The 15,095-nt window shown below is 43.3% G+C and overlaps 1 protein-coding gene across 1 annotated transcript; it reads left to right on the top strand.

Moving 5' to 3' along the window:
* The first annotated feature begins 442 nt into the window (after positions 1–442).
* Positions 443–14,712, top strand: LOC120819564 (ras-related protein Rab-37). Its single transcript, XM_040177093.2, has 9 exons — positions 443–833; positions 5,224–5,334; positions 8,369–8,410; positions 8,560–8,626; positions 8,720–8,772; positions 9,011–9,076; positions 11,148–11,204; positions 11,289–11,365; positions 12,375–14,712. Exons 1-9 carry the CDS (start codon positions 663–665, stop codon positions 12,478–12,480), a joined length of 750 nt encoding a protein of 249 aa, XP_040033027.1. The 5' UTR covers positions 443–662; the 3' UTR covers positions 12,481–14,712.
* Positions 14,713–15,095: the final 383 nt, after the last annotated feature.

Below are 15,095 nucleotides of genomic sequence, written 5' to 3'. Positions count from 1 at the left end.
TGAATTACGGTAGTCTGCTATTATTGTAAATTGACAGCTTTAACTTTATTCATGACATTGGCCGTTAATTTACAAGCAAGAGATGGAAATTTAACTATGTTACAGTTATTATGACATACGGTAAGATACCGTTAGAAATGCACCGTAAATTTACAACAATTTGTTACAGTGTAAATATACATACAAAGTTGGGAAGAAATCACGTTAAATATAAATAGACTAAGTTGCAGTTTCTTACAATTATTTATATTGTACTTTATTTCTGCCTCTAAAGAAGAGTTTTCTGATTTGCAGCAGTAGTTTTTCTAAATAGGTGGTCGTCGTGGCGCAGGGGTTAGAGAAGGTGTGCTGGGAAGCACAAGGTTGGTGGTTCAATTCCACCACCAACGAGCCTGTTCAATAAAGTACTAAATGTACAAGGATACGTATTGTTTACCCTCTCATCAGCTTCACCTCTCCCATGGCTACATCCTTCTCGCCCACTCCCAGTAGCCTCACCCCCTCCCGCCTGTATCTTATTCGGCTACGTGCGATCACGACAAGCCTTTTAAAGTAAAGAGGAGAAGGCTGCATGCGGAGGGAGAAGGAGAGAGACGGAGCTGCGTGTTTTGTCAGCCCTCATTCTCCTCACCGGGCTCCTCCGTTGTCACAATAAAGCGCGCATGGAGGACGGAAGGATGGAGCGGATGGAGTCCATGGAGCCGATCTCGGCGCACTACACCACGGCGTACCCGGAGATCCAACCCGACAGCGGGTACGAATCCAAAGAGACCGCCGACGGCCAGGCGAAGTCTCCCCCGGCGCCGATGTACGACGAAGACTTCGTACACAAGGTATGTCTACATGTCCACAATGAAGGGGAATACGTGCCACCAACCGACGTGTTTCACTTTGGCAGCCTTAAAGAGTCTCTTCTCCGACCCGCCTATTTATTTATGAAATGCCCGTGAACCCCAAAAGGTCCCCCGGGCGGGGGCTCGCCTCGCGGGGGGAGTGCGCTCTCCATGGTGCTGATCGTCGCCGATGGTCGTCTGCTGAACCGTCAGCGCATGCTTCGGATTGGAATGGGTCCTCAAAAGAATGCTCTCCAGGAAGACATTGGGTTTCTGTATTTTATTATTGTTATTAACATAATAATTGTATCATTACCATTAAAATAATCCTTTACAGAAACAACTTTCAAGCAAAGGGACAGAATGGCTCTTCAGTTTTGGAAAAGTTCCTTAAGATAATCACAGTACAATCAACCGTAAAAAAATAAATAAAACAAGCATAAAATCTGGCAGTAACACAACCTCAGCTGTGTTTTACGGTTATATGATTAGACTGGTTTATTTAATACAATGAAATCCTTGGCTCTCAACGTCAGGAACCTGGCGGCGGGTCCAGATAGTCCAGGCAAACGGTCACAACTCCAGACCAAGATGATCTACACTCTTCTAGCGAGTACTCAAGCTTCCCCAGGAGACGCCTTGTGTGGCTGTAGATGAAGGCTGCTCATATCCAAAACTCCCCCTGTGACTTACTTTTTACGTGATACTGGGACCATTGCATTAGCTGGATGAAGACTGTGTGATAGAGGCCAAACAAGGTTAGACAGGAGTATTGGCATCTTTCAATTTATTCTTTTGATTAGCGGGTCTGCAATATTGATGTTTTGGTTTGGTTAAAAACTGTGTACCTGTTACCTGCCCCGCACCAAGCAGGGCGATAATGTAAATACAGGAGCATTTGTCCTAAATTGTATTTCCCTCTGGAACTATGGAGCCCAATACAGAGATAAAAGAGGCTGAATGTTGGAAAGCACGACTAACCAATGAATGATAACGTTCCTCTTGTCTGCTGGACCTCTGTTCAGTTGTAGGCAGTCATTTGCTAACGCACTTTAAATAACCAAATGCAAATTCATCACGACAACATAACAATGTCAGAGTATTTACAACATTGTATTTACAACATATATTTACAACATTGTAAACATGAGTTTTTGTTCTTAATCTCCAGTTGCAAATCAGGATGAACGTATGTTTGAGGGCGGGGCTACCTTGTGATTGACAGGTCTGTTCCACTGTGTGGTTTCATTTCATGAAAGTTAATTAGAGCAATTGCTTGGGTAGAGATCATAAGTGTATCGCCAATAGCATGAATTCAGACCTTTAATACTGGAAGCTGTAATACGTGGCTGTTTTGTGGATTACATTTGCAGCTGTGCAGCATATAAAACAGTTTAAATTCGAGCCAAAATGAAAACTGTCAAGCTAAATGTCATTTTCGGCTTCGTACCACAGACTTAATACTCTCCAGGAAGATAAAGGCTTTTTTACCCATTGCTTAGGCAGAGACGATTGGCATAACTTCTCTAAATCCTCTTCCCTTTATCTCTCAGTCTTCCCATAGAGCAGAAGGAATTCCCCATCTTTGTTATATATTTACCATGGAGGTCCTTAGAGAGGCTTCTAATACTGTTCATATCATCCACGTATAATTCCCGAACATCTGCGGTGCCATCACCTAATTGCCTCCAGTCTCCAGTGAGGATTTTATGAGACAGGCTCACTTGGCAGCTAACCTCTGTTACCATGGAAACAGCGTCGTAACCCTCCACCCCCGCCACAAAGGCACTCATCGTCATCACATAATGCGTTTGTTTGGTTTTTTTCTCTACTGGGCCTGTCCATGCGCACATGCAGGCATTATGTTACATGCTTTCAGTGACGCCCAGTAAACAGGAAACAGATGCCATTAAGTCTCAGGAGGAGCCGATGAATAATAAGTCACTGCTGGTTTGTGTCACGCTCTGCATGTTTTTCGCCCGCTCTGTGATAAGCTCTCTGATCCATTTTGAAGAGCTTCAAAATGGATTTACACCATGACAAGATTTCCAGGGCTGCAGTAGGAGTGGCACTTGGATAGACAAAGACATAAGACATACTTTCTCTAAAAGGAACCATCACTTACTGAATGAACTTCACGCTCGTTTGAAGAATAGAAGAAAGTTTGAGACCGCTAATGTTTACAATTTTTACTAAGGGAATAAATCAAGTAATTGTCTTATATACTTCTTTACAATTGGACTTATAACAACTAGAAGAGTCAATACAGGGAATGTACGTTTTATAACACATTGGCTTCACACGACAGGAGAGCAGGTTGCTGCGAGGCCGTACCAAGAAATGAGATCCCAACAAAAACCAAACGGATTAAATCGCTCTGAAGTTGGGCTGTAACCATTAGCTCGTTTGGCTAGCCTGCCTGACAGTAACCTAACTGAGTGTCCCATAAAAATATAAAGACCAATCCAGAAGTGCATCATTTTGTGCGGTATGTCAGGCTCTCTTCTCGGTGCTGTGTCCCAGTCTTGCTATTCAAATGTAGGCTAACGGTAGTAGCTCTGTCTAGCTCTCATTGGAGATGTTGACACCACAGTGGTTGGACGTTCTGGTTTTGTCCACGATTGTCTTAGCTGGGAGCTCTGTGTCCGTAAACAATATCTGTGAAACACTGATAGGTATTGTAAAAATAATAATGCTGATATTCTAGTTATTTTCTGAAACAAAGCTGTTATACTTGATTCCTTACTCGCAAAGTCCCAAATCTCATATCTCCATTGCCAAAATCAATCTGCAGGCCACGGTGTTGCAATGCACTCAGTAGGTGTGTAGCAGGTTAGCTCAATTAGCTACATGCAGTTGACATTTACTAGTGGCTGGCTACAAATAAAATACCTCGTTGGTCCACCTCTGGATGAAAACAATGGGCGGTTGGTTAAAACCTCTGAATGTAGATGATGGATGTGCTATCATTTTAATTTCCACACGTGGAGTTCTGGGATGGAAAGCTTGACAGATGTTTGCCAAGTGCTAGCGTGCTAATTATCACTGAACATGGAAAGTAGATAAGCTGAGTGGAGGGTCACTGGTTATCAGCGTTTAAAGTCCATGTCATATCACTGGAAACGGCTGCATCACTAGCAAGATATGCATTAACTACCTGCTAAGTTCCCTGTGCTGCTTTTACCCTTCAGCTTAGAATTTGCGAACGCCCCAAATTTCCTCACAAATTTTTGTTGCTAGATTGTCAGCAGGTGCGAGGTACTAATCAAGCTCCATAAACCCACCTAAGTTTTGCCATATTTTTTTCAGTGGCTACGCTAACAGGCCATTGTGTTTTTGTCTACCTTAGACATGTGCCTTCTTTCAAATGCCACAGCCTGAACAGAGAGAACTGACGTCAGCAACAATACCTGATTACATTTGATTTGAAAAATCTGAGGATGCCTTATTGTGGATAAAGCTGCAGTACTTTATCCACAACTCAGCAGTGACACACTTATGCTTTTAAATCCCTCTAAATGCTGACATCAAAGGAAGGCTATCCTGGTGGTTGAGAAAAGCCTCTCCAGCTTCTCAACTCTAATCCTTTCAGCCAATACCATTCTCAAGCCTCAAGACCGAGTTTAATATCCACCACAAACTAGTTCGCTTCACATTTCAGCCCTTCTATTGCTTGTTTCTATTTCCAGTTTGACCAGATTGTGGACATCCATCCTGTCCATTCACATGGTCATCCATGGTCACAACAGGGTCAGACAGCCAGGCATGTTTTAGTGCAGCATTAGTGTTGCATCATTTGCAGCCAGTGGTTGAGAGATAACAGGAAATGAAGGCAGTGCGAGGAGGAAATGACATGCACAAGGTCCCTGTCCACATGCACGTTGCTATATGAATGAAGCAGTGTTATTTTCTGTCATTCGGGTTGAACATTCATAACTCAATACTTGACGTCTTGACATCAGCGTACATTAACTGCGGGGGAAAAAATTATCCACCAGATCCAACAGTGAAGACGCTCATGTTGCATTTTTATCATCAAAATATCCCAAATGTGTCTTGGAAAGACAGTGACAGCCTGGCCGTCGTTTACTATATTTGTCACAGTAGAGGCCACTGTGTGTGTGTGTGTGTGTGTGTGTGTGTGTGTGTGTGTGTGTGTGTGTGTGTGTGTGTTTGTGTGTGTGTGTGTGTGTGTGTGTGTGTTTGTGGAGGTGGGTACCTCAGCGTGACTTTTCTAAGAAGGCCAAAAATGAAATGACTGACTGCTAGTGACTAACTTGGATGCCTCGGTTTGTGAGTCACACTGCCACACTGCCAAGCTCAGAAAAGATTGTTTTATTTGTCCGCCGTGACGCAAATGCTGACTCATTTTTTCACTTTTGTCCTGCAGACAATCTTGGTTGGGGACAGTGGAGTTGGAAAGACATCACTGTTGGTGCAGTTCGATCAGGGGAAGTTCATCCCCGGCTCCTTCTCTGCTACAGTGGGCATTGGATTCACGGTATGTGTTTTGTCCCAAACGTCATATACATTGGACTGTCAGTTCAACCAAATCACAATAAAAGTCATGCTGGCAGTTTGGGTTAAATTGGCCCAGTTTTGGCGACGTTACTGTGATATATTCTGCTTCCACTGCTACACATGGGAGGTAAATGTAATGGACACAGCAAAATGATCCCTATAAAAGTGGATCTAGTCACCAACATCCCCCATTGGTCCTTAGCCTGCCGTCTTGGAGTGGCTTCGAGCGTTATGTAACAAAAGTAAGCTAGATAATTCAATTTGAGCTTGGATTTACACTGGACTCGAACAGTGGTTTGTTGTGTCTGTGATGGATTTGACCTTTACTTCCACCCAGTGCTTTGTCCTTAGGTGTTAGGTGTTCCAGCTGATGGCACATGGGTTTACAATGGGACTATTTAAGTCGCCTGTGTCTCACACAGAAGAAAAAGAGGGCTTTTGTACATTATTAGACATCGTATGTCCTATTGGATGTTATTGGCTCTTTACATACAGACCATAACATCAGCACCATCAGGACGGCAGCACGGAGATCTTCATGTGCCACTGGCGCCCAATGACAAGTCTGCGCCTGAGGGCGGTCGCCAGTCAGACGTCAATCAGTCGTCGGGACTGTGGCACCTCAGTCGGAGTTCAGTGGGAGTTCAGTGGGAGCTCAGTGGGACTTCAGTGGGAGTTCAGTGGGAATTCAGTGGGAGTTCAGTGGGACCTCAGTGGGAGCTCAGTGGGACTTCAGTGCGAGTTCAGTGGGACCTCAGTGGGAGTTCAGTGCGAGTTCAGTGGGAGTTCAGTGGGAGTTCAGTGGGAGCTCAGTGGGAGTTCAGTGCGAGTTCAGTGGGACCTCAGTGGGAGTTCAGTGGGAGTTCAGTGGGAGTTCAGTGGGAGTTCAGTGGGAGCTCAGTGGGACTTCAGTGGGAGTTCAGTGGGAGTTCAGTGGGACCTCAGTGGGAGCTCAGTGGGACTTCAGTGCGAGTTCAGTGGGACCTCAGTGGGAGTTCAGTGCGAGTTCAGTGGGAGTTCAGTGGGAGTTCAGTGGGAGCTCAGTGGGAGTTCAGTGCGAGTTCAGTGGGACCTCAGTGGGAGTTCAGTGGGAGTTCAGTGGGAGTTCAGTGGGAGTTCAGTGGGAGTTCAGTGGGAGTTCAGTGGGAGCTCAGTGGGAGTTCAGTGGGACCTCAGTGGCACCTCAGTGGCACCTCAGTGGGAGTTCAGTGGGAGTTCAGTGGGAGCTCAGTGGGACCTCAGTGGGAGTTCAGTGGGAGCTCAGTGGGACTTCAGTGGGACCTCAGTGGGAGCTCAGTGGGAGTTCAGTGGGAGTTCAGTGGGACTTCAGTGGGACCTCAGTGGGACTTCAGTGGGAGTTCGGTGGGAGTTCGGTGGGAGTTCGGTGGGACCTCAGTGGGAGTTCAGTGGGACCTCAGTGGGACCTCAGTGGGACCTCAGTGGGAGTTCAGTGGGAGTTCAGTGGGAAGCCCAGTTACAGTCGTCACTCAGGCGTCAGGAGTCATGACAGCGGCGCTTGACACCCATCGATAAACTGTCACGCTGAATTTGCGGAGCCACTTTTCCTTTAACGGCCACATTCAGCTGCTGTAAATCAGTTTTATGATTCTAGTAGAGACACCTGAGCCGCAAACCAAATATTTACTATAAATACAAATATATAAATAAAGACCATTGTTTACACAATGTGCATGTTTTATATTTGAAAAAGAAAAATGATCATTAAAACAGTTTGTTTATACATACTAACTACATATACTAACATACAAACTGACAGCTTATGCACTATTACTGTAATATTACAGAACATTGTTTTTGTAAATACACTCAAATATCTTCAAATGGATCCATCCTATTTTCATATTCCTCCTCATCTGAAGCTGTCACGGTTTGGGTTCACGTCTCGTTTTATTTTGTAGTTTCATGCCTCTGGGTTCACTTCCTGGTCACCGTCTTGTCTGCGTTTGTCCCCTTGGCATTTTTTGATTTTTTTTAATTATTAAAAGTACCTTTTGTTGTTAAAACCTGCTCCCGGCCGCCGTGACAGAAGCTTTGATCCTCGTCGCTGCTCTCCCCTCTCTGCTTCCTCTCTGAGGCCGGACTGGCTGCTGGCGACAGCGCGATCCGCTGTGTCTCCAAGACGGACGCAAAAAGCGTGGAAGGATTTAGATTTCTGGTTCTGTTGAACTTTAGTGTCTCTATGAGACACTTGCAGAATTCCAGTGTAAACCCATCCGAGTCATCATTTGACAGTCAAATCAACAGAGGTAGTCAAACAAACACAAACACAAGTCAGCATTTATGCAAAATTAAAAGTCTGGCTATTTTCTCTTTCCCAACGTTATGTAACACAGTTTCTTTTAAACCCTGACCTATCAGTTCACCTGTTGGGTGTCTTGCTCCGGGACATTGAGCAGCTGGGGTTTGAACCTGCAGTTCCCAGCGCGCACTCTGCTCCAGACACCAGGGTCACATGGCTCTGTTAGTGAGCAATACTGGGTTACCAACGGACACCTTTGACTTCATTGAAGAGAAACCCAGGCTGACTCCAATCAGCGTGTCATCCGGGTAACGCAGTGACCAGGAATGTGTGGAACGCTTGTGGCGGTTCACTCCCTGCTGACAGACAAAAGGCTCGCATAGCGCTCTCGGTGCAGCGCGGTCGTTCCATTAGGTCACCGCCGCCACCCGTTGGCCCGGGTAGATCGCCATGACTTGCTTGGTTTAAAAGCAGCGTGGGCATCGTTAACTCAAACGGAGCCGCTTCACATCTTTAACCGCGAGTTGGAGCCTCAAACAAAAACATTTTACAATGTTAACGCAAACCTTCCGCGTGAAGTTACTGTAAATATAGAAACGTACTGTACAGCTAGGAAGACCAGGGATGAGATCCTATATGGTCGAGATACTGATTCTTCAAACATTTACTGCTGTTCATTATATTGGTGCATAAAACATTTTTTCAGTATAAGACTTATTTTGTACCAGGTTTAAAATCTCTCTTCTCTCCCCAGAATAAAGTGGTGACTGTTGACGACGTGAAGGTCCGACTACAGGTCAGTGAGCAAATCACTTCCGGACGCTGAAGACTCCATGTGCTTCCACGATGGCCTCCTATTTTTAGAGCCCAAACAGGTTTCTTCTTGGGAAACCAGTGTCGGCACTTCAAATGAGACTAAGCGCTGTGTTTCCCTTTCTGTTTCAGATCTGGGACACAGCAGGGCAGGAAAGGTTCAGGAGTGTGACGCATGCGTATTACAGAGACGCACACGGTGAGGCAAATAAATGTCTCTCCACTGCTTTTATACCCACCGTAGTAGAGATGGGCCGCAATATATCAATATGTTTTTGTTCTTTCTGCAAAGCTTTGCTCCTCCTGTACGACATCACCAGCAAAACCTCCTTCGACAACATAAGGGTCAGTATGGGAAGCGTCTGCCGCCTGGCAGCATGTGGGAAACAGCCTGTGACAAATGACATTAAAGCTCCTGAGAGCAAACAGTAGTGTAAAAATAACTCCTCTTAGAAAGATCAACTTTCAAATAGCACGAGTCCTCATGTGCATGCATGTGCGTTATTGTGGTTAACTTTGGCTTCCAAATGGCAGAGACGCTTTACGTGGACTGACACGTGACTGTTTGTCCCTCTTGTTTCAGGCCTGGTTAACAGAGATCCACGAGTACGCACAGAGCGATGTAGTCATCATGTTGCTGGGCAACAAGGTGAGGAGAGTCTTGAGAACATAGAGAGGGATGTGATCCTGAGTAAGCCCGACTGGTAATGTGTATACTACCCGTTCGTACACGTCACGTCCAACACGGACACGGTTCATAATTAGCTGGTGAGAGTGAGAATGTAGCCTTAAAGAAACAGCCGGTGGAACCGAACGTTTCAGGCAGAAGGTGAATACGGGGAATAATCACACAGACAATACGAGAAGAATCATGTGCTTTTCTAACATCAAACCTTGTGAACGTGTGTGAGTCTTAAAATGAGCATGAGCAAGGCCTGCAGCCTTATAACTAAGTGACTAAAATAGATCCCTCTATCCACTAAATCTGTCTCTCTCAGTGCATTGTGGGGAAACTTTTCTTTAAGTAGAAAGCACCACCTTTTGCTATTTTCTTTTTTTTTTGTGATTTTCGGTTATGCATTAAAAATCAACCAACCATGAACAAAATGAATAGTTCCATCATCCCTCTATGCGAGTAGGACGACTGTGGGTGGGTGGGGAGCAGGTCGTCCTCCAATCAGAGGGTTGTCGGTTCGATCCCAGGCTCTGCTAACCCGCATGTCGATGTGTCCTTGGGCAAGACACTTAACCCAACATGGCTCCTGTAGCTGCGACTGCAGTGTGTGGATGTTAGTGACTGACGGGCAGGTGTCACTGTGTGTGGTTCTCCTGTCATCAGTGTATGAATGGGTTTCTGGTCGAGGTATTCTTTAATCTGGCTATCGTATTTTCCAATGCTGCTGTCTCCGTCACGAGTTTGATCCATTCTTTGCACGTAGGTGCGTGCAGGCTCTTCCCGTTTCACAATGAAACTTGTACACGAAAGCCTGATCTGTTTTTGTTGGTCCTGGTGGCATCAGCGATTTATCTCCCAGTAAACTAAGCCTTGGAAAAGGCCGCTTGAGCCACCTTGCTAAATACTTCAGAACCGCTATCCAGAAAGGCGCCACCTTAGAACATTCCCACATAGCATGTAGAAAAGTACCAATTTCTTTATTACATTTCCAACATTTGTATTTATCCCATTTTATGCATTTTCTGAGGTGTGAAGTGAAAGCTATGGATGAACCCTTGTAGCCCGGCCTATGTTCTCGGTAGGATCTCCTGCCATGCATTTTCCCTAATCAAGATCCCTTTGCCACTTTAGTCTGTCACATTCTAGTTTGAATATTTGATATTTTCTGGTATATTGAGGCAGCGTGTGAAGAGCTTGAAGCACTGAGAAATTCTTCAACCCTGTTTATTTTCCTTCTCTGCTCCTTTCAGTCCAAACATCTTGCCTATGCTGCTCCTCAGCTGTAAAATCCCCGTTCTCCTGTAACTCACGTTGTCTTTAAGGTTCTCAAATGGTCTGAATACCTCGTCTTCACATATATCTTAGACAGCATGTATCCCGTTTGCCAGCCATGTGTCCCATGGAATTGTCTTTTTGCCTATACAGATGACGGGATTATTCCACAATGAGGAGTAGTCCTGTTTGTAATGAGATACCGAGGATACCGGGATGGTGCTGCTGGTATCCCTTCCATTTAATGAAAGCTTCGCCAAACCCCAAAAAGCCCCATTCTGCTCTGTCACGTGCCTTTTGAGCATCCAAAGAGAAGGCGGCTATGTTCATGGTTTCCTCCTCACTCTATTGTGTGAGGTCTAACAGGTCTAGTGGACGACCTTCCCTTATGAGGCCTACTTGGTCTGTGTGTAGTTTACAACCTCATGGCCAAGATCCTTGTTAGAATTTTACAAAAATCCAAAATGGTCTACAGAACCTATTATTATAGACCCCAGATGTTATGCTAACGCTAGCTAAAGTTAGCATGTGCATATCAGCTACATTATCCTCTTAGTCTATTCGCCGCTGTTGGGGAAGGCGCATGCTAACCCGTCTCCCGGTGTACTACGGGAATGATGATGAGCTCCACAGGGAGCGTTACTGTTCAATGAAAAAACAACTTAAACAAGGCAAGAAACACAAACTGAGGCCGTATTTCTCAAAGTCTAGCCTGTGTGTGTGTGTGTGTGTCATCGTGTTCTAACCAAACTCCACTGCATCTGTCCATCAGACGGACATGAACAGTGACCGGGCCATCAGGAGAGACGAAGGAGAGCGGCTGGCCCGAGTGAGTAACCGCTAACCGCCGCACAGCCGTCGCCTTCGCCGCCAACCGTTCACCCAAGGCTCTGCTCCTTCTCCTTTCCTTCAGGAGTACTCGGTTCCCTTCATGGAGACCAGTGCCAAGACGGGGGTGAACGTAGAGCTGGCCTTCACCGCTGTTTCCAAGTATGAAACGGCCTCACACAGTGTGCTGATCGCTCCTCTCAGCTGATGAACAGTCTATTGGGAAAAACCCTCAAGGGTTTACACTGTGTTAAAACATATAAATCTACAGCATATTACACGTTACTACTGATGAAATAAGTACTTTACATTACATTTACATTACGCTTTTATCCAAAGCGACGTTGTGCATTCAACCATAGGGATACAAACTCAAACGTTAGAAATGATCAAGTATTACTAAATCAACCCACTTAGTATGCCATTTAATTCAATAACAGAATATTCAAATAAGGTCAAAATAGTCTGTATAGTGATTATTATTATATGGTAGGGCAGTCAATAAATAAAATTAAATGAATTGCACATTTTGAAATTCATTAATCCTGATTAAAAGTTTGTTTGTGTTCTAAACACTAAATCTTCACTTTAGAAGGCTATTATATAGCATTTGAAGTATTTAACTGGATAGTAGAGGGCTTTTAAATAATAAGACTCCTTTACAACTCACTAAATATTGCCATATCCTCCAATAATTAATTTCTTAAAATCACTATGAATTTATTTAATTCACGTATCAATCGAATACAATAGATACCAAAAACATTATAAAAATATCTAAAAATATAAGAAAATTAAGATTTAAAATGTTAATTCCATTAACTTACCCGTTGAAAAATTTCAGAACCATATTTGAAAGTGCAATTCCAACAATGAACAACTACTTATTTATATGGTTAATTTTTACAATATAGTTTCAAAAAAGTTGCAGTAGTTATGTTATAGTTATTTATTAATACTAGTTTATTAACTAATCGAGTTTAAGTATGACTAATACAATTATTTTGATCAACACAGGAGTATTAATTAAAATCTTATTAAAACAAGATGACACCATTTAAATAGTGATTCAAATCTCTTTACATTGTTCACACACCTGATGACATTCACATAAAAAACAAAATGCCTCTTTGTTGTGTTCTAAACTCTGATGTCTGGTTCCGTTCTTCAGGGAGCTGAAGCACCGAGCCGTCCAGCATCCCAACGAGCCCAAGTTCCACATTCACCAATACATCGAAGCACAAAAGGAGAAGTCGGGCTGCTGCAGCTACTTTTAGTCTCCTCTGCTGAGCCGAAGCCCTATTAACTCAATGCTGCTCCCAGAACACGATGCTGCCATTTATTTAAAGCCAGAAGAACCAACCAAGCTACCACAAAAAGCACGGTTTTTATTTGGCCCTCTACGATGTTAACACACACACTACATATTTGCCATAGACATTTAATCAAAGTGTTTTAATTGTTTGAGAGTAAAGTAAAGCCGAATGCCTTCTGCTGTGAGAGTTGGATAAAATCAAACCATTCTTGTGTTCTGTCGGACCTGGTTAGCCGGTTAGCATAAATGCTAAAGGAAACCGCTAGCCTAGCTCTGTCCGTCTGTTTTTCTGCCATAACGACTGACCGAGCACTTAATGCAGATGATCATAATTTGTAATAATAAGTTACGTTACTTGTAAACCTTTCAAAACACAAACTATGTGTGTTTTTTTTTTTTACATATTTTATTTTTTTGCGCTGCTACTTGATTGTGTCCGCTGCGCATGCTAACATTAGCTACTTAGCAATAAATACAAACAGGTGCGGCTAGTTGGAATACCATGTTGTATTATTATTGTGGTAATAGTTCATAAACCAATTATTTTCTAACTTACAATTTGGAAGCCCCGACTTATTATCAACAAAGTTATTTTAGCTCCTCCAAAGTGAAACGTGAACTTCTTTACCAGGTCAGATTTCATTGCAATCCATTCAATAGTCAATCAATTTTACTAACGTAACAAACGTCAACCCCTTGTGGCACTTCTGCCTGAAACATTTTACCAAAAGTAGGAACTTGAGATTGATATCAATCTTCTCATCTAATTCTATCATTCCTTGTTTGAATAATTAGTATTTTCCTCGTCAGACTCTGACTATGACAAAGGATTTTTGTTCTGCTAACAAACTTAACGCCATACACCCTCCCACCGCTGTCACGAGCAAGACGACGGCACGCCGTCAGAGCGGACATACTTCTGTAACAAATCCTCACGTTGTTACAACCTAAGCCTCTGAGATCCAGACGAGGGCCGCGCGCTGTGTCGTGGATGCCATTCAAAGACAAGCCTACGGACAAAAGCCCGTCTGTTCGTAACCCGGTCAGACGGGCTGAAGTGACTGCCGGCTGTCGCCAACGCCTCGCTGACTCACCAGAAGCTCCGGGACACAGCTGGGCATCCAACGTGAGGACTGTTATCACAACTCTATTTATGAACATGCGGAGGAATGCAAATGTTTTGGTCACCAAATGTCTCTGGAAGATCATCCTCGCAGAAGACCAAATGTCACACATGAGCTGTTTGACAATTATCAGATTCTCAATTTGGTCCATCATATAGGAAATGTCTATGTACATAATTTACCTATGAGTCAAGTACGTAATTTGTATCTATTTTTATGGCTTGACTGTGGATTTTAAACTTGAGTTGAATGTTTACTGTATTGCATGTATACATGGTACATGGTATACCAGATCTGTTTTATATTTGAATAAGGACGAACAAAAATCATAGACAAATAATGAGCATTTTTGCTCTCATTTAAACTCAGGGTTGAATTTTGATTTAAAATATATCTAGTATATAAATTCCCATCATCAACACCTTAAAAGCTGCATTGATGGATGAAGTTTTCTTGGCCACTTATTGCTACATTCATTTAGAGGTGAGTGTCTTTGCTCGGTTTTGGTCTCCACCGAGTCTCGAGCAGAACGTCTGGCTCTTGAGCTGCTCAATGCTGCTCTGTGTTCAGCAGCTACTCTATCTGCCAGTCCTTTTGAAAAACACCAACAGTATGGGGGTTTTAGGCAATAACGCCAGCCGTCCAAACCAATTACTTCTTATGACGACGCTGAAAAGCTACATGAGCTGAGGGGAACAAGGAGTTGGTTCATAATTCCCCCAAGGTCGTAACTTTCAGACGTTGATCAATTGGTAACATAAAATCAACTAACAGTGCCGCTTGGAGAAACTAATGATGTCAAAACAACAGCTCTAAGTTCATGTGTTTACTTCGACACAAGCAGGTGTCTTATATTTAGTTTGCAGCATGCAGTGCTCTTCTCAAAATGTTTCTTATTGGCAAGTTGTTGTGAGGATGCTCAAGTCCGTTCATAATCCCTAAGAAAACAAATTTGATTATTGCCTTCTGATCTTGTACACATTTACCAGTTGCTTCTGGTCGGACCACGCTGCCAAAAGTCGTCTTTGATCTGTTGTATGCTGAATATGAAATAAACTATTTTTAAGTGAGCATAGTGGATGTGAGCGATTATCCACTGAGACGTCACCTTCTTGCAAACTGTAGCTACAATGGGATGTTTGTGTGTCTGCGTGTCTGTCTGGTGTGTGTGTGTGTGTGAGAGTGTGTGTGCGTCAAGAGAGATCAAGGAACCAAATTTGAGATATTTTTGCTGGGTTTTATGGTGCACCCATAAAGCAATATAAAGTATATGTCAATATTACGAAAATCCTATAGGAACACAAAAAAAATCTCAATAAAATACAGCAAATTTAATCTTTTAATTATGCATTCATTGTTCTGCATTGTAACAAAGGGATATATATATATATATATATATATATATATATATATATATATATATATATATATATATATCCTGTCCTTATTTTAC

Source organism: Gasterosteus aculeatus, chromosome 5, assembly GCF_964276395.1.
Source record: "Gasterosteus aculeatus chromosome 5, fGasAcu3.hap1.1, whole genome shotgun sequence".
NCBI lineage: Eukaryota > Metazoa > Chordata > Actinopteri > Perciformes > Gasterosteidae > Gasterosteus > Gasterosteus aculeatus.
The sequence above is the reverse complement of the archived record's forward strand: the minus strand, read 5'-3'. Positions and strand labels throughout refer to the sequence as shown.